This window comes from Heterodontus francisci, chromosome 36, assembly GCF_036365525.1.
Source record: "Heterodontus francisci isolate sHetFra1 chromosome 36, sHetFra1.hap1, whole genome shotgun sequence".
NCBI classification, from domain to species: Eukaryota; Metazoa; Chordata; class Chondrichthyes; order Heterodontiformes; family Heterodontidae; genus Heterodontus; species Heterodontus francisci.
In genome coordinates, this window is record NC_090406.1 from 14,491,421 (window position 1) to 14,510,896 (window position 19,476).

General features: G+C 42.9%; 1 protein-coding gene across 2 annotated transcripts in view; it reads left to right on the forward strand.

The window, feature by feature from the left end:
* Positions 1–19,476, forward strand: part of LOC137351604 (TLE family member 5-like) — a 116,325-nt gene that overhangs the window by 12,544 nt on the left and 84,305 nt on the right. For both annotated transcript variants that reach the window (XM_068016194.1, XM_068016195.1), the window contains exon 2: positions 18,488–18,585. In XM_068016194.1, the coding sequence (XP_067872295.1) occupies positions 18,488–18,585 (98 nt within the window). The remainder of the gene's footprint in view (positions 1–18,487; positions 18,586–19,476) is intronic.

Below are 19,476 nucleotides of genomic sequence, written 5' to 3' on the forward strand. Positions count from 1 at the left end.
GGAGCTGGAATCCACAAATGATTGGCTGAGATGCGAGCACCACAGTAATAATTAGCATGAGAAGTAGAAATATCAAATGTGTAGTTGGAAACAAGAGAACCGTGAGGTTAAGAATCATTTTTGTAGAACAATGAAGGGTGATTGCCTATTTCTGGTATGCTCACCTTGACTAAGGAGGGCCGATTGCTGACACGTGTTGCCAACAATGGGAGATCCTTTATATGAACATTTTGTAAGGGTGAATGCAAAAAAAAAAAACAGCTCCATAAGGTCTTCAGTCCTGAGAGTAGGGGAGTAGGAATGATGCTGTATGGGTGAGTAGGCTGGGGTAAATGCAGAGACCTATCTTGATTTCTACAAGGTCTTATTCTAATGCTGTGAGAGAGGGACACAACAAGCCCAAAGTGTGGTGCAGTGTTTCTTATCCCTTTGAGGTCATGTGAAGACATTTCTGTGGTAAATCCATTGTCGATTCATTCTTTCCCCTCTTGTATTGGAATATAGCCTCTGGTCGGAACACTGTGTTGGTGGCATTGCTCATAAGGAATCACTCAGTCATGAAAAGGAAAACTTTATGGGCCTAAGAGTACATGATGTACTGTTGTTGAATCTGATGTCTAATCTATAGTGTACATGTTGTTTTCCATTACTCTGCTGGCAAGTACAATGCTGTACCACTGTGTCTGCATATGGTGTAGTTATTCTCCAGGACTAGTGTCGGCACCTGGTGTTCTATCCGTGTTCTATCTGTGTTCTATCCAGATAGTGCTCATCTTCAAGGCTATCAGGAAAGGTATTGCTTGAAAACAAGCTTTAATGATGGGTGCAGTTTAAGTAAGCACATTTAAAAGGGAGGCACTCATGATCTGGAGTGATGTTGAGAAGAGTAATGCGACTGGCCCCTAGTATCAGGATGTAGGAGAAGAACCAGAGCTTTTCGGATTTGAAAGGAGGCAACTGATTGGCACTATGGCAGTATGTAAGGTGGTGAATGGTTTTGAAAAAGTAAAGCCCATGTTAAATTGAATTCTGATGGTAGGCCAAGGGAGTACAAGTTAAACTATTGACTGGCAACCTGATCTTCATATGAGGGGTCATCTAGTCGTGAAATGTAATCTTTGGGTTTTGCTTTCACTACCCAACCTAAGAATCATTTTGAGAATTGTCTAGATGTGTTGTGGGAGAGTAGATGCAGGTTGTTTCTGATTGGTCTTCCTCATGTGTACTTTGTAAACTAACCAGTACTAGTACCACATTGTAAGATGGTAATCTAATTTCTGGGTTCAGATAATCTCACTTTGTTCCTGGAGTTTAGGCAATCCTGTTGTACCCCTCAGTGGAACTATTCCCTTTCAGTTCCCTGGCACCTAGAATCTACCTTTAGCCATTTTTATTTTTTCGCTGTCTGCTTTCTCTCCTACATTTCTCTCCAGTGTTGATCACCTTGCTGGGAGTGTGACTCCCATGGTGCCTGCATCAACTGGTCATTATTTATGCACGTACCAAGACTATGTGGGGCTACTTCAGCATGGTGGTATAGCACAGCATGATCTCTAAAGCAGGAGTCACTGGATTGCAATCAGGAGCTCTAGATGTTGTTATATCCTCCCTAACTTAAGGGAATGGATGCTAATTAGAGGTTCCTACCAACATCCTTTTAAGGGGCACTAATTTTATCACAGCGATAAAATGTGGGATCTTTCAGGTCCTTGCAGCTCAGATATTCATTGGATAAACTCATTAAAGATTGAATGACTAAAGGCACCGTCTGGCCTATGTGGAATCGATAGACTCCAAAATAAACTTGGCACTGTGCTGAATAGGCCTTGGGAAAGGGGAAAAAACAGATAGGTGTTCTTGTTTTTTATCCAGTAGGTAGTGCTAGAAAGTGCATATGTGGGGACGTTGGGTGAGCACAAAATTGGGCTCAGCTGTGATACCCTCCATGATGAATCGTCAAAGTTCACTTGTGAAATGGGCACTTGGGTAAGTTACCAGAGGGCGGGGAATGCCAGTGGAACCATACTGCAGCATATGTTGAAGTGGAGAAGGGGGAAAAAAAACATCAAATAACCAATTCTGGCAGAATTACTGCCTTGTAACGCACTATCTGTGGAGCCACTTGATGTTGGCATTTTATTGTTTGGGACATCCCTTTCAAACCTTCATTGGAATTACTATCTTGTTCACTCCCTGTACTTACAGAATCCTATGCTTAACTTCTAGCAAGTTAACTTGAAAGTTTTAGTTTTTACAGATTAAGATAACGAATTAAGAACAATCTCTAATTGATTTAAGGAAAAATATCTGCCTCTAAGTTGGATTGCCACATGGTATTAAGTGTTGTAAGGGGAATGGAACATAGGAGCATGCAGCAGGAGTAGGCCACTCGGCCCCTTGAGCCTGCTGTGCCATTCAATAAGTTCATGGCTGAACTGATTGTAACCTCAACTCCACATTCCCGCCTACCCTGATAATCTTTCACCCCCTTGCTTATCAGGAATCTACCTACATCTACCTTTAAAAATATTCAAAGACTCTGCTTCCAATGCCTTTTGAGGAAAAGCATTCCAAAGACACTCAACCTGCAGAGAGTGTATTTCTGCTCATCTGTTTTGAATGGGCGACCCCTTATTTTTAAACAGTGACCCCTAGTTCTAGATTTTGTATGTGTAGAGCTATCTTTGTTATCGGATGTTTGATTTGCAGTTTAGCATGGCTGTGTCAGAGAGGCCTGGGAAGAGGCTTTTTACTTGGGATTCCCCTGCAGTTACTCGGTGAATGGTGGGTTTGCCTACAGGCCCAGTCCACTGGCTGCAGTCATCAAGCCACTGGAGTGAAGATTCATGATATCACTGCAGGGAGAATTCAGCCACTAAATGTCTCTTCCCAGGTTTCCTTGAACAGCCTTTTTGTTTACACAATATAAAACATGGGAACTAAGGAGGCTAGTTAAAGATGCCAAGAAATGGTATAAAGGGAGATCGCTGAACATTTTAGGATTACATTGTGCTTTAACAGCTGTTGACAGATCTTGTCAGCTTATGGGTCACCATTTTGATTGCAGTTTGCACAGTTGCAGAGGTAACACTTTTAATAGGTGTTTACAATAATGTTAAAATGGAGGATGGCAAGCTATTCGTATGCTATTAATCAAATTGGTCTCTTTTGGGGGGAAAAAAAAAAGCCAAAGTAATCACTTTTCATCACTGCACTGCGAGGTAAATCGTAGGATTTATGATTGCAGCAACTTTAGTCCTTTTCTGAAGGTATTGGAGCAGCTTATTGAATCTTGCTGTTTTCCGCACCCACCCCCACTACCAACTCCCAAAAGATGACACTAATTCCTCGGCAAAAAGCAAGTCTAGTTTACTGATTTCCTTCATGGAGGAGGCAGGTGCGTCACTGTATAAACAGACTGCAAGAAGCCAATGTGGTTAGTGCTGCATTTAGAAAAGTTCCAGAAGGAAATGATGTTAGCAGTCTAATTAGGCTAGGTTTTCTTGAATTTAGTTTTCAATGCTGAAAGAGGTTTGACAATAAATCCGCGATGGCAGCTGAAAGATGGCCTTGTGTTTACACTTTTTTTTTGAGGCCTGTAGTTCTCTGCCCAGAGATGTTGTGGACATTTTTCTTTTACCCAGGGTTGGAAATATCAACATATAATATAGTCTTTTACATCAGCCAAAATCTAACTCTGAAATGTCAAAGGTATTGTTAAAATGCAATACATTCTTCACACGTCGCAGTAAATGCTGCTGTACTGTTTACCATTTTGGAGTTGAGGGCATCCTCCATGTATAATTTAGTATTTATTTACTGAGAAATTTCTGGTGGGAGGTGGGAAGATAACATGTGACTCCAATGTTCAGTGATGAACAGACCGGATAAAGTGGAAGCAGGAAATCGTTTGTGCTAATGCGCAAGTGAATGAGAGGCATGATTTTCAATTTCAGTAAATTGAAAATTAAACAGGAGCTGAGACAGAAGAGGAGTGAATTTCTGGACTAAATTGGCCCTGTGCATTAAATGGATTCTTATGACTAATTGCTCCTATTCCCTCCGGAATGAGGCATTCAAGCTTATATCTAGGATGTGATTATAGTTGGAAATGTTTGGAATACCAATTCAAAGGAAAGGCTTAATGTGGACTAAACTGGATAGATCCTCATATTCAAAATGTGCAGTCTTGGCTGTGTTGTCAATGGGATTTCAGTAAAGTACAGTGCTGAATCTCTGAAATTTTTGTGTTGTGTCCACTTGAAGTGGAAACACCCACTCGACCTGAAAACCTAAGCAGTACAATTGTATGTTTAGCCTTCTGAAATGTGGGTTGTGTCTCGAGAGGTGTAAAGCTGCATATTGGTGGTTACAGATCTGCCACTGATAGTAGGACTAGTGGGGTAAAGAATGAAAATCATACAGGAAATATGTTGTGTTTAAGTGTCGAGACTTTTTTTGGCACCAATTTGCTAAATAAGCCTGATGGTATTTGTTGTAGGCCAAACACTCATTATGTTACAATAAATGGAGAATTATGTTTTTTTTTGTGCTTTCATTTGATGGTAGAATTAGTGCAACAGGTTTATATCATTTGGTAAATTTTGGATGGTTTCATTCCCCAACACAAGCTGCAGAATCCAGCTTGCAATGTTAAGTAACTTATCTACGACCCAAGAATCTGTACAGCGAAATTGCATGCCAGGAGCCTTGTCATGAAGTTTATGAATATGCTATAATTAAGATGAATATAATCTTAAATCAGTTCATAACTGATTATAGTTGGGTTGATTTTTATGCAGGTGCAGAATGAGAATCACCTTGGGGTGGGTTTAATAATGGACCTGATTAAGACACGTGGAAAACATTCCTCTTAGTTTTCCGCTGCGCGCCCCCTCCCCTCCCCCACCTGGTGACGCCTTGTTGAGTGATGGCTACCTCTGGCACCTTCCCATGTAACCATTCTTCATGTCTGATCCTAAAGAATGTTAGGCCATACGATTGTGAGGGGCATCACAGCTCAGCCCAATCTTTTAAACACTTCGCAGCAGGGGTTATTGGGTAGTGAACAGGAGAGGAGCCTCTGTTGACTCCTGGTGTGAGATGCATTGAGGCTGGTCTTAGTACATCTCTGATTAAGCTGAATGATGGAATTGCAAATTGAACTTTCTCAGCTCTGTACTTCCCCCTCATTTCCTGATCATCTCTTCAGTCTGCTGGGTCTGCCGAGTCTTCCATCAAAAGTAAAATCGCTGTTTGCCCATTGCAGTAACTACCCCATGCTACATAGACATTATTGAATGCCTTCTATTTGTGCATTCTGCTTGCTCTGTTTTTCCTCTGTTAACATTCAATGCCAAAGAATCCTAGATGAGCATTTAAAATTGAAATTCTGTACATAAGCAGTTGACTGTAACAATATGGTTGCAGCTTGAGGCCAGCAAGTGGTGCTTTTTAAGTGGGTTTCTGAAGTCTCTACCGTTTTATCACCATCTTGCATGTCTAAAGCTTCTCCGAGTAACTGACCAATGCCATGGAACAATTTTACTAGTTTGCATAAAGGTAAAGGAAAGGTGCCAGATGGCCTATTGGAACTGCCTCATCATAAGGCAACAGTGCAAGGGTGACAATTCCATTCTACCACCTAATGTGAACCCAGGTACTAAGATTACCACATTGAGATTACATACCACAGCAGCTCTGGAATTAATATATGATTTGCGGTGGAGTAAAGCAAAATAAATGTAACCTATTAAAGTTGCCCATTACAAATGGGACTGGCTGCTTCTGTAAATCAATGACTACAATCATTGTCTCGTATCCTTTGAAAACCAAAATGTTAGGAATAAAATTAATGGAAAAATTAAAATTGAGGTTAATATAAAGCTTTAGCAAGTGGCCCTTTGGGTTCTTTCAGGGCTATATGTTCCACACCTTTGAACTTTTCTTCATTTCTTGTTTGTCACCAGTTGAGGTCACTTGACAGTGTACTCTGGGGGGTTGCTGGGGAAAAGCATTTCAAGCTCTGGGTGAATGGGTTCATGATGTGAGGATTAGCTGCACTCAGCAGGAGAGTGTCAATAGTAACATGGAGACATCTGTGGCTGAGACAGTCCTACCGCCATCCTTGCTGACTGAAGAAGCATGAAGGTTGCAAACAACCTTGGGCAGACAGAGTGCATGGGGGGGGCCATAAAAATTTGAGGGAAGCTGATCGAAAAACTCAAGTGATGAGATTCACATGTGAAATAGAAGGTCATCAGTGAATGTGAATATAAATGTTAGTTACATGAAGTGCTTCTTAAAGATTCTCTTACTGAAATCATGTTTAGTGGAATGGGAAAGGAGGCATTTAATTTAAACATTTTAATCAATTTTAATAGACTTGCACTTATTAAACAAGGTATTAATTCTTTTGTTTAAAAAAATGCCTAATTGTCTTTTATATAAAAGCCTTGTCCAACCAACCAATACAGGAGAGGGAATTTTCAAACTTTTCTCAGACAACCCCCTTTTAGGAAATTACTTAACAACATCTCATTCCTGGCGATACCATGCAAACATTGTTGCATTCCTGTGGAACGCCTGCCAATATTGTCGCTTTTCCAGGGACCCTATTGTGAATACCATCGCACTCCTGTGGAACTCCTTGTAAATACCGTTACGCTCCTAGTAACTTCTCTGGGTAGAATCAACTACCCAAAGGAAAAATTGCAAGAAGGACCTGGGTAATAACTCAGGAGTCAACAAGTATGAAAAGACAATGGGCAGACAGAACTCTGATGACTTTGAGGATCCTTTCCTTGCAAATTCTGTACAATCCTAAGTCTTTCCATGATCCGCAGAAGCCAAATACAACAGCATAAAGGTGGGAGCTTGGTCGTTGGGTTGGGCTGCCAGAATCTGACTTGCAAGGAATCTAATATAAAAGGCACTTGTGAAGGGATTGGGTGGATTGATTCCTGGAATTAGTGTTGCTGTATGAGGACTGAGTGAGTAAAATGGGCCAATATTCTCTGAAGTTTAGAAGAATGAGAGATGGTCATTGAAATGTATAAAATTCTTCGAGGGTTTCATAGGATAGATGCTGAGAGTCTGTTTCCTCTGGCTGGAGAATCTAGAACTAGGGATCATGGTTTCAGGGTAAGGGGGTAGCAAGTTAAGACTGCAATGAGAAATTTCTTCACTCAGATGATTTTGCGACTTGGGACCTCTCTACCCCAGGTGGCGGTGGATGCTCAAGTTGTTGAGTCTGTTCAAGGCTGCGATCAATAGATTTTTGGGCACTAAGGGAATCCAAGGATATGAAGATAGGGTGGGAAAGTGGAGTCAATGTAGGAGATTAGCCATGATCTTACTGAATGGCAGTACAGGCACGAAGAGCTGTATGACCTACTCCTGCTCCTATTTCTTACGGAGAGAGGTATCTGACCACTGATTTTGGGTGACCAAAATGCTTAGTTAGTCAGCAGTAGGCTTTAAGCAGCCTCTTGAAGGAGGAGAGGTGAAGACATTCCAGAGTGTAGACTGTTGAGAGCACAGGCACCAATGACCGGGCAATCTGAGTTGGGGGATGCACAAGTATATTCAAAACATATTGGCTGAAAAGTCATTATTCTGGTAACACATGGATACCAATACACTAAAGCAGAAGTGTTCAAGTTTTTGGTCTCCATGGGGCACAGATACATAACATTGAGTTTCAAGGGCCACAAATCAGCCTAGAATTTCCAAGCTGCATTAAAATAGCCCATTGCAAAATTTCGCCACCACTACCACCGATGGTTGATCTGCTAGCCATCACCAGTTTTTATTATGGAGCTCAAATACACTCTCTCTCCTGTTGTGCCACATATTTTTGAAGGGGAACTTGTGCACTGGGTGTATTTTCAGAGTTCTGGTGGACGTTGCATGAAAATTTCAGCCTGCTGTTCACATTTTATGGAAATCTATCAATGGAGTCATAGAGTCATAGCGTTATACGGCACAGAAACAGGCCCTTCAGCCTATTGTGTCCGTGCCAGTCGTCAAGCACCTATCCATTCTAATCACATTTTCCAGCACTTGGCGCATAGCCTCGTATGCTATGGCATTTCATGTGCTCATCTAAATACTTCTTAAATGTTGTGTGGGTACCTGCCTCGACCACCACTTCAGACAGTGTGTTCCAGATTCCAACCACCGTCTGGGTGAAAAATTTTTTCCCCTAAACCACCTGCCCCTTACCTTAAATCTATGCCCCCTGGTTATTGACCCCTCCGCTAAGGGAAAAAGTTTCTTCCTATTTACCCTATTAATGCTCCTCATAATTTTGCATACCTCAATCAGGTCCCCCCTCAGCATTCTCTGCTCTAAGGGAAACAACCCTAGCCTTTTCAGTCTCTATTGATAAGCTGAAATGCTCCAGCCCAGGCAACATCCTGGCGAATCTCCTCTACAGTGCCTCCAGTGCAATTGCATCCTTCCCATAGTATGGTGACCAGAACTGTACACCGTACTCCAGCTGTGGCCTAACTAGCGTTTTATACAACTCCATCATAACCTCCCTGCTCTTGTATTCAATGCTTCGGCTAATAAAGGCAAGTATCTCATATGCCTTCCTAACCACCTTATCTATCTGTGCTGTTGCCTTCAGTGATCTGTGGACAAGTAACCAAGGTCCCTCTGACCCTCTGTACTCTCTTGGGTCCTACCATCCATTGTATATTCCCTCGCCTTGTTGGTCCTCCCAAAATGCATCACCTCACACTTCTCGGGATTAAATTCCATCTGCCACTGCTCTGCCCATCTTACCAGCCCATCTATATCATCCTGTAATCTAAGGCTTTCCTCCTCACTTTTTACGACCCCACCAATTTTCCTGTCATCTGCAAACTTACTGATCATACCTCCTATGTTCACGTCTAAATCATTAATATACACTGCAAACAGCAAGGGTCCCAGCACCGATCCCTGCTGTACCCCACTGGTCACAGGCTTCCACTTGCAAAAACAACCCTCGACCATTACCCTCTGCCTCCTTCCACTAAGCCAATTTTGGATCCAAATTGCTGCGGATCCCATGGGCTCTTATCATCTTGACCAATCTCTCATGCGGGATCTTATCAAAAGCCTTACTGCAGTCCATTTAGACTACATCAACTGCCTTACCCTTATCTACACGTCTAGTCGTCACCTCGAAAAATTCAATCTAATTTGTTAGACATGATCTCCCCCTGACAAAGCCATGCTGACTATCCTTGTTTAATCCCTGCCTCTCCTAGTGGAGATTAATCCTGTCCCTCAGAAGTTTTTCTGATAGTTTCCCTAGCACTGATACTAGACTCACTACCTTGCATTATTTGCTTGTGCCTTCACAGGTCTCTCTTTGCTCTGCCTTCCAGACTGACTTAGTTTCTGTTCTATATTTGGCTATGCATCACCTCCTACTGTACCTCCACTCTGTATCCCATTCCCCTGCCAAATTAGTTTAAACCCCACCCCGCAACAGCACTAGCAAACCTCCCTGCAAGAGTTTTTGTATCGTTCTGGTTCAGGTGCAACCCGTCTGACTAGTACAGGTCCCACCTTCGCCAGAAACAGACTGTGATCCAGGAAACTAAAGCCTTCCCTCCTGCACCATCTGTGGTTGCTGCCAGGCCTGTGCTAACAATTGTAGCAACCACCTTGCAGGCCAGTAAAGAGAAGAGTAACTTTGGTGCCTGAATTCATTCTTGTTTGCTCTTGCAGATGGCTTTTATTTAAATGAATAGAGCTTGACATTACCACACTAGCAGCATCTGTTTAGGCAGTCTCTGATTGTAATCACAATGGCTGCTTTCAGCACCTGGGGAAAGATATGAATATTAGACTTAAAGGTTACTTAAAGGTCACTGATATTGATTTATATTCATCATTTATAAGGTTTGAAACAAAGTTCAGAGGGTTACATATCTGGTGTGTGCTGAGGATGAGCGAGACAGGTTGTTCAATCCAGCTAAACTCTACCTTCTCTCCCTCTCTCTGACTACTTTTTTTTCTTGTTCACTCTCTTTTGGGCATTCTTGGTCTCTGCGTGCCCGTGTCTCTATTGGACACTCTTCTCTTCTCTTTTCTCTCCCACCCCTGTCTCTTGATTGCTCAACCACAAATGCCTGTAGTTAAGCTACTGTCAATATTGTAGTAAATCTCAACATCAGGGCGGTGCAGTGGTTAGCACAGCAGCCTCACAGCTCCAGCGACCCGGGTTCAGTTCTGGGTACTGTCTGTGCAGAGTTTGCAAGTTCTCCCTGTGACCGCGTGGGTTTTCGCCAGGTGCTCCGGTTTCCTCCCACAGCCAAAGACTTGCAGGTTGATAGGTAAATTGGCCATTATAAATTGTCCCTGGTATAGGTAGGTGGTAGGGGAATTGTGGGAAGGTGGGGATGTGGTTGGAATATGGGATTAATGTAGGGTTAGTATAAATGGGTGGTTGATGGTCGGCACAGCCTCGGTGGGCCGAAGGGCCTGTTTCAGTGCTGTATCTCTAAATAAATAAATATCATTGTAAATTTTCATGCCAGTTTGAATGCACCATCCTACCTCCGTTTAATCTCTCATTTCATGTATCCTTCGTTCATCTAATGGTTACCACTACCTGTGATCTCCTGTGTTTACTTCCCAACACAGGTTCCAATTAATGCTGCTGAATGCTTCAGGCTGTTGAATAGATGCTTAAATTACCCAAATGGATTCTCCGAGCTGTCTTTCTCAAGCTGTCTGCTCAAACTTTGCCCTATTTGATTCAAATTAAGCTGTCCAATCACCATTGCAAACTTAGATTGCAAATGCCGTAGGCTTATAGATGATGTGCAAGTTTTATCCCTGAAGGGCAGTCTTGGATTTCTGTTCATTGTGTACATTGGCACATGCACTGAGCTCTCAGATCTGTGGATTTTTAGACCAGGCTCTGGGTAACACTGCATTGCATTGCGCTGAGATCATTTTGAAAGAATGTTCGAGCAAAATCTCATGGGAGACTGTGCGTGTGTGACGCCTCTGTTCTGGTCAGCATGAACCTTCAAAGCTTGGGTGGGTCCCGTTCTTGGACTGCTGTTGGACTCATTAACAGTGCAAATGCCCTTTTGCTCAACTTCTGAACTATGTTGATACTTTGGTGTGCACAGTTTGTTTCTCTTTTACAGATTCCATACGCTTAATACTTCAGTAATAATGTTTTCAAGGTATTCTAAATCGATAGCTATGAAGACAAGTTAAGGGAGCTAAATTTGTCCTTAGTGGACAATAAAAGACCTGTGGGAAGACGGGAAGGAGAACGATCCAAGGCTTTAAAACCTGTGCAGAGAAGCTATCTGTTGGGGCAAGAGAAACAGAATAGAGACATGGTCATAGTCGAAAAGAAACTTGCAGCTAAACATTACCTAAGCACATTGGCCCCACAGTAAAATTTACTGAATAGATTTAGGTGGTGCAGCAAATTGGAACTTCAATGCCATATGCCACTAATGTACATCTACCTTTCTGACCCTCTTATGTGGCAGAGTTAAGGATCTCTGTGTGGGGCCAAGCACTTGTGCACAGGGAGGGAGAGTCTGGCAATCTGGGTCTTGTTTCAGAAGAACATTTGAGTTTCTCAGCCTTGAAAGGAGATGTCTGAGAGATGATCTTGTAGGGAGGTACAGTATAGTAAATGGCATGGAAATGGTAAATCCAGAGCATTACTTGAAACTGAGTTGCGAGATGGGGCAAATTGCAGACCTGGCACTGATGTTGGGAAGTTCTTTTTCACAGTGATTGGCACTTTTAATGGACTTCAGGGTGAAGTAGTGGAGGTGGAGACGCTGAAGTCATTAAAGAAACTTAGATACAATAACAGGGAGAATTTGGAGCCTATTTGGATGAAATTATCTCCTGATTATCTTCTGAGCTCATATTCATGTCAGTACTAAGACTGCCTACTTCCACCTACGTAACATCGCTTGACTTTGCCCAGCTCATCTGCGAAAGCCCTCATTCATGCCTTCATTACCCCTCGACTTGACTGTTCCAATGCACTCTTGGCTGGTCTCCCACATTCTATCCTTTGTAAACTTGAGGTCATCCACAACTCTGCTGCCTGTGTTTTAACTCAGCAAATGCCATTCCCCTATCACCCCTGTGCTCGCTGACCTACATTTGGCTCCCGGTCAAGCAACATCTTGATTTATAAATTTCTCGTACTTGTTTCAAATCACCTCCCTATCTCTGTAATCTGCTCCAGTCCCACAGCCCTTCGATATCTGCACTCCTCTAAATCTGGTCTCTTGAGCATCTCCAATTTTAATCGCTTCGCCATTGGCGACTGCACTTTCAGTTGCCTTGACACTGAGCTCTGGAATTCCCTCCCGACACCTCTCCACCTCGCTTTCCTCCTTTAAGATGCTCATTAAAACCTACATCTTTGACCAAGCTTTTGGTCATCTGATCTGAAATCCCCTTTATTTATTTATTTATTATTTATTTATTTAGAGATACAGCACTGAAACAGGCCCTTCGGCCCACCGAATCTGTGCCGACCAACAACCACCCATTTATACTAACCCTGCAGTAATCCCATATTCCCTACCACCTACCTACACTAGGGGCAATTTACAATGGCCAATTTACCTATCAACCTGCAAGTCTTTGTCTGTGGGAGGAAACCGGAGCACCCGACGAAAACCCACGCAGACAGAGGGAGAACTTGCAAACTCCACACAGGCAGTACCCAGAATTGAACCCGGGTCGCTGGAGCTGTGAGGCTGCGGTGCTAACCACTTTAGTTGGTTATGAGAAAAAAATCTGAGATAGGAAAAAATGACCATACTGAATGTTACTAAAATCAGTCTAATTACTTCATCAAATTATATTTGGGCATCTTAGCTGCCATGGTGAAGTGTGAATGGGGCAGTGTAAGGACCATGCCTGTGATTATTTTTTATTCATTCAAGGGAAGTGGGTGTTTATTGCCCATCCCTAATTGCCCTTGAGAAGATGGTGGTGAGCTGCCTTCTTGAACCACTGCAGTCTATGTGAGGTAGGTACACCCACAGTGCTGTTCGGAAGGGAGTTCCAGGATTTTGACCCAGTGACAGTGAAGGAATGGCGATACAGTTCCAAGTCAGGATGGTGTGTGGCTTGCAGGGGAACTTGCAGGTGGTGTTCCCATCTGTCTGTTATCCTTGTTCTAGATGGTGGATGCATGAGAAAACCCACACAGTCACAGGGAGAACTTGCAAACTCCGCACATGCAGTACCCAGAATCAAAGCCAGGTCCCTGGAGCTGTGAGGCTGCAGTGCTAGCCACTGTGCCGCCCCATGTGGCTGTGTCCCATTTTGTTTCAGAACGTCCCTGCAATACGCCTTGGGATGTTTTGTTATGTTAAAAGGTGCATTATAAATATGTTGTCATGGCGCTGGTGCCCTTGTGGACATCGGCAATGCCTTGGGAGCACATTATCTGGCCAGTAAAGAATGATGTGTGGGAAGTAGATTTATTTTGTTGCTTCTTAGCAGTGATTGTGGTTGATGGGTTGAAGCATTGAAAGGAAATAGATGTCTGATTTACCAAGATTAGAGAGAGTTGGGAGGTAGTGGGGCAAAGATTTTATTTCTGGTGGGTTACATCGTCCTGCCCACTGCTCTGGCAGAATTTCTCCTCATGGATCCCTCCCTGAAATTCCAGTTTGCCACCTAGATTATAGAATTTTAGAATGATACAGCACAGAAGGAGGCCATTTGGCCCATTGTGCCTGTGCTAGCTCTTTAGAGTAATCCAACTTGTCCATCTCACCCTGTTCTTTACTTTATCAAAATCCTTCATGATTTTGAGCACCTCTATCAAATCTCCTCTTAACCTTCTGTTCTCCAAGGAGAACAATCCCAGCTTGGCTTCTCCAATCTTGCCACAGACTGTCTCAATGCCCTTCTGGTTGCCAGACCTTCAGGGCCTGGGTTAATACAGCCACTACGTACATAGAATGTCCTTTTTCCCCCACCTCCACCGTCAAAAGCTTCTTATTGAAAGCCTTTTCTGCTTGACCATGCTCTAGTCAACTCTATTGCTTGGTGATCCGTTTTCTTGACACACTCCAGTAAAATGCTGTGAAATGTCATCCTCTGTGGTATTCTGTCGAAATAGAGAGTTGCTTTAGCTGGAATGCGATGTAATGTTTCTTCAAGCTGCTAGCAGCAATAATGCATGTAGACCTGCGAGAAACAGAAGAAGCTGAAATGTGCCAGCAATTCTTCACAAATATAGACCTGTATAAGACGATCAGCTCTTATTTGCCCATTGAAGCTAATCCTAAGAAGCTATGATGTTGTGCTCAAGTGATTCATAACACACTCTTGTGGTCTGCTAACCATGGCAACATCACCCATAATCTTGCCGCCATTGTTTTGCCCACAGGCTGACCTGTGCAGCATCTGAAGGTGCACACAAGTGCATTTTCCCTGCTTGTATTCAGGCCCGTTACATCAGCGAGTAGTGCTACTTGTCATCGGGAGCTGAATCAAGAATTGCCCTTTTCCAACAGTGCGGCAAGTTTTTTTTTGAAGAGGAAATTGTGTGTTCGATTAATTCTGAGCTACAAGTTCAAAGTAGCTGTGAATAGAATAATCTAACAAATTGTCAGAGTCAAATTGTAGGAGCCAAGTTGAGTACAGTGGTTGGACTAACTCTCCCATCTGTACCATTTTTCAAAAAGCCAAAGTTTGCATTTTTATAATGCCTTTTCTGCATTTTGTGTTGAATTTTTTTTGTATAAACGGTGAGCGCTGCCAGCATTATTTAACAGGACAAACTGCAAGAAATTAATGAGCTAAGTGATGCAAGGCTGTACAATCAGCGTGCACACACTGTTGAAATGACTTGATGACTGAAGCAGTCTGACTTAATGACTTGTCTCCACTTAAATTAATTTGGCGCACTCGCATTGTCGGGTTTAGTGACTCCTAGGCAATTCCTCCAGTGACGTCATCTGTCATTATCCAAAAACAAATGAGGGAAATCAACAGAAATAGACTGTGTGTTAAAGCTGAGTCTAAATGCAGGAAGTGCATGGCAAGTAGGCTTGGCTAAGCTCCAGGGTTGTTTTGGAGCCTCCAGGAGTTGAAGATTAATCTACTGGACACTGGTACAGGAGAAAAATTGCTGGGGCATTGAGGTGTATTTATTTCATTTGAATACTTTTTAAATTATAATGACAGTGGGTGGGGGGGGGGGGGGGTGGGCGGGGAGTTGCAGGTGATGATGGAGAAAGAGGCTATTTGGTGGTTGGAAGGTAGTGATCGCATGCTGTGGCCTTCAAGAATATATCCAACAAGAGATGACAACCCTAGCAAGAAAGATGGGGATAATATTACAGGGAAGAGGGACAACCATTCATCAGAACTTTTTTCCTCTTGTATCAATGTGTGAATTAATGTACATAACTCTTGTGTAGGTAGGGATTTTCAAAATGGTTGGCTACCATTTATACAGGTGCACAAGTCGACTTGCAGGACTAGGTGGAATTTTACAGCTGAGATGGAATGGGCTCACCCATGCATTGGTCGAGTGGCTGTTGAAAAATGTACTGGTCTCGGTGTACCGGACTTGGGCAGCAGGGCTTGAAATGAGCACTCCAGTGCATATATTCAATTGGGTGCTTTTAAAATGGCTGATGTGATGTTCTCGCCGATTGTCTTCAGAAAACCTTTTGCGTTGGCTCAAATCCAGGCAGGATACGACGCTGGGTGATTTGACTTCAAAGGCTGGTTAACTCTGAGCTTGCTCAGTGACTCCCTATGATTAATGCAGTACGTTTTCTGACTATTTTAAGGGTTAACTGAGTTTGCTGTCTGAATCAGTGGACGCAAATGTTTCCATGGGGGAAGAGGGAGGAGAAGGAGGAAAATCTATTTTCTTACAAAAAATAATTCAAATTCTTCAGTACCCGTAGAAATCTTGGTTGAGGAAAATACTTATGCAGTTTCTAATTCACAGCATCCATTTCATCCAAATTTCCTTTTTTTTCCCCTAATAAATTGCATTTGTATCTGATGTTGCTTTGGGGGAGAAAAAAGGTGATTGACCTGCTCTCAGGAAATCGCAGTTTTTTTCCCTTCATTCCACTGTCAGCAGGGAAGTGAGAGACTATGCAGGTTGCATGTTGAACCGGGGAACACTATCTCTTGTTTGAAGCTGCTGGAGGCCATATTTGTTCCAGCATTGAAATTGTTTTCCCATGCTGGAGTCATTAATATATAGTTTGAACCAAGGGTGCCTTTTAATAATGCATAGGACATTGATATTTAAATTGTGTTCCAGGCATGTGGATAGCAAAGGATTTGTTGGCAGACTGGCCATGCACTCTGAGCTTTCTTTATATAAGCTACCTTTTTCCACATATTGACTTAATTAAAAATGGCTGACTGCATTAATGCCAGACTCTGGCTTGGGTGAAGGCAGCCGTGCTGGGTTTTAGAAAAAGTTTACTGAAAGTCAGCAGTAGCCAGGTTATTTGCTGTTTAAATGCCAGTGAGCTGTCTTCCAGTGTACACAGCGGTAAGGCAGAATGGTGATTTTTACTTTCATCCCTTTAACCTGTTGGTGCTTGTTTTCTGCATTTGCACTTCACTGAGTTGTCTTGCCTTCCTCTGCTCTGGAAATTACAACTGACTGAGCTGCGCCAAGGCCAGTTCTGGTTGTCGTTTTCATTCACTTTCTGCTAAAGTTAACATTTATCCAAGTCCAAAGCAAACACAGTGGCGCAGTGGTTAGCACCGCAGCCTCACAACTCCAGCGACCCGGGTTCAATTCTGGGTACTGCCTGTGCGGAGTTTGCAAGTTCTCCCTGTGCCCGCGTGGGTTTTCGCCGGGTGCTCCGGTTTCCTCCCACAGCCGAAGAGTTGCAGGTTGATAGGTAAATTGGCCATTATAAATTGCCCCTAGTGTAGGTAGGTGGTAGGGGAATTGAGGGAAGGTGGGAATGTGGTAGGAATATGGGATTAATGTAGGATTAGTATAAATGGGTGGTTGGTCGTCAGCATTGACTTGGTGGGCCGAAGGGCCTGTTTCAGTGCTGTATCTCTAAATAAAATCAATAAATAAATACTTGGTCAAGCGGATTGAAGTTTTAATCCTGGACTGACATAACCCATATTCATTATCCATTTGAATCAAGTCTTCCCTAGGACAAATAACAAATTTTATTTAGGACCACGTTTGTTCTGAAAGATGACAGTTTTCAGAAATACATTGAGGACCCAACAAGCATGTAACAGTTGTATTATTGAGGTGCAAATCTGGAAAGTAGTGGTCATGGTATGGGGATGCATCAGCATGCTCCAGCATCTTTGTGTGGGTGGGCGAAGGGAACTGGTGGGAGAGCGTTCTTCTGCGGTTGTGCCGTTTTTGTTTTGGTCACCTCCAGAACAGCATTGAGTGTGTCCTGGCAACAGGCCATCTGCCTTCTCTGTCCCAGCTGTGACCTGAGGAGACCAGATGGATTGGGCAAAAATGGAAAGGCTACATCTTGGTTCTAAGCATGGAATTTGAATTTTGCATTGGTGTTTCGTAGTGAAATGGTAAATCGGCTCATTTCCTAAATGGGAAATTTGTGTACAATTGCTGCTTCTCTTTGTAATGCTGTTTACTGTTGTGCTGTGAGGAGGCAGTTGATGCTCCCAATAACATGGCTTGTTAAGAGCATGAGGAGCTCTGTTTTAAAATGTCACTGTACTTCAAGGTGTTCATGATGTAAGGTACCTGGAGGCATTTTAAGCCTATATATTCCAAGTGTTATAATAGCTAATAGAATAGGAAGGTTATTGGCCTGTGTTGCCAGCTGATCTCAACCAGGATGGCAGTAGAGATACTGAAATTGGCCTTGAACATCGTGGGTGAGGGAGGAAAATCAGCCAGGTACCCGCTTCTGATTGCTGTTGAATTGCTTTTGCTGGAAGGTGTGCGTGTACGTGTGTTGAGTAATGACTGGATCAGTCCTCCCATTACAAACCTGTAGTTGAATAACTTGACATGTGCCGTGTAGACTCGGGCATGAAGATTGGACAAGGTGGCAGGTGACCTGCCCCCGTGCATCCAAATTTAGCGAGAAATGAATGCGTTCAGGGCAGCAGAAGATGGGGAGAAAAGTCGGCAGGACAAAGAGGGGAAGAAAAAGGGATAGTTAATAAGATGAGGCGAATTGGATACCCTCACAAAAATTGCATTTAAGTTTGAGATGCTGGAGGCGATCGCTAAGCGCATAAATGTAATGTCCTCCATTTGTCACAAAAAACCATCCCTTCAAGGATAGAAAACCAAGCAACCAGCATCAACAAGACTTAAAGCAGCATTCTGCCCTGCATTTTTAGAATATTATATACCCCTTAAACAATCCAAAACCGATCTGTAGCTGTATTCTATGCATGGAAGTTAGTGTAATGAATTTTCTCAAGTTGTTTTGTCTCTTAATTAACTTCCTTGTTGCTTTTTTCTTTAAAGGCTCCATCACAGTCAGCACAACAGTTGAAGTTTACTACCTCGGACTCCTGTGATCGAATTAAAGATGAGTTTCAGTTTCTGCAAGCACAGTATCACAGGTAATGAGATTTTTCTTTCATATACTGGAACCCATTTCACTTTAGGATAATAAACGACAGAACTGAAAGGTGAAAGTTGCAATTCATACCAGCTAAGCTTTAGTGCACATTAAAATGCCAATAATTTTATTAATACTTGAATCCCAATGACAGTCTTTGAGTCATAGCTTTTGCAGCATGTACAGGTTTAGTATTGGCAGCTGCATTCAAACTGTATGGTTGGCCCCAGAGCACTGTCAAATCGAGGGGAGAGCCAAGTAAGAACTTAAGGAAGAAATAGGAGCAGGGGTAGACCATATGGCCCCTCGAGCCTGCACTGCCCTTCAATGTGATCATGGCTGATCCACCTCAACTCCTCTTTCCTGCCTGCTCTCCATATTCCTTGATCCCTGAGACCAAAAATCTGTCTCCGCTTTAAATATACTCAACGATGCAGCATTCACAACTCTCTAAGGTACACAATTCTAAAGATTCGCAACCTTCTGAGTGAAGAAATTGCTCCTCATCCCAGTCCGAAATGATCAATCCCTTATCCCTGAGACTGTTGCTCTGGTGTTCTCGATTCCGCAGCCAAGGGAAACAACCTCTCTGTCTACCCCTATCAAACCCCTTCAGAATCCTGTATGTTTCAATGAGATCACCTTTCGTTCTTCTTAACTCCAGACAGGTTAGGCCCAATTTACTCAGCCTCTCATCATGACAACTCCCTCAACCCAGGAACCAATCTACTGAATCTTCACTGTATCGCCTTGCATTTATGTAACAACTTTCATTGCCTGGGATGTTCCAAAGCCCTTCACAGCCATATAAATACTTTTCAAGTGTAGGCACTGCTGTAATGTATGAGAATGTGGTAGCCAATTTGCACATCAACACAATGAGAGAAATGAC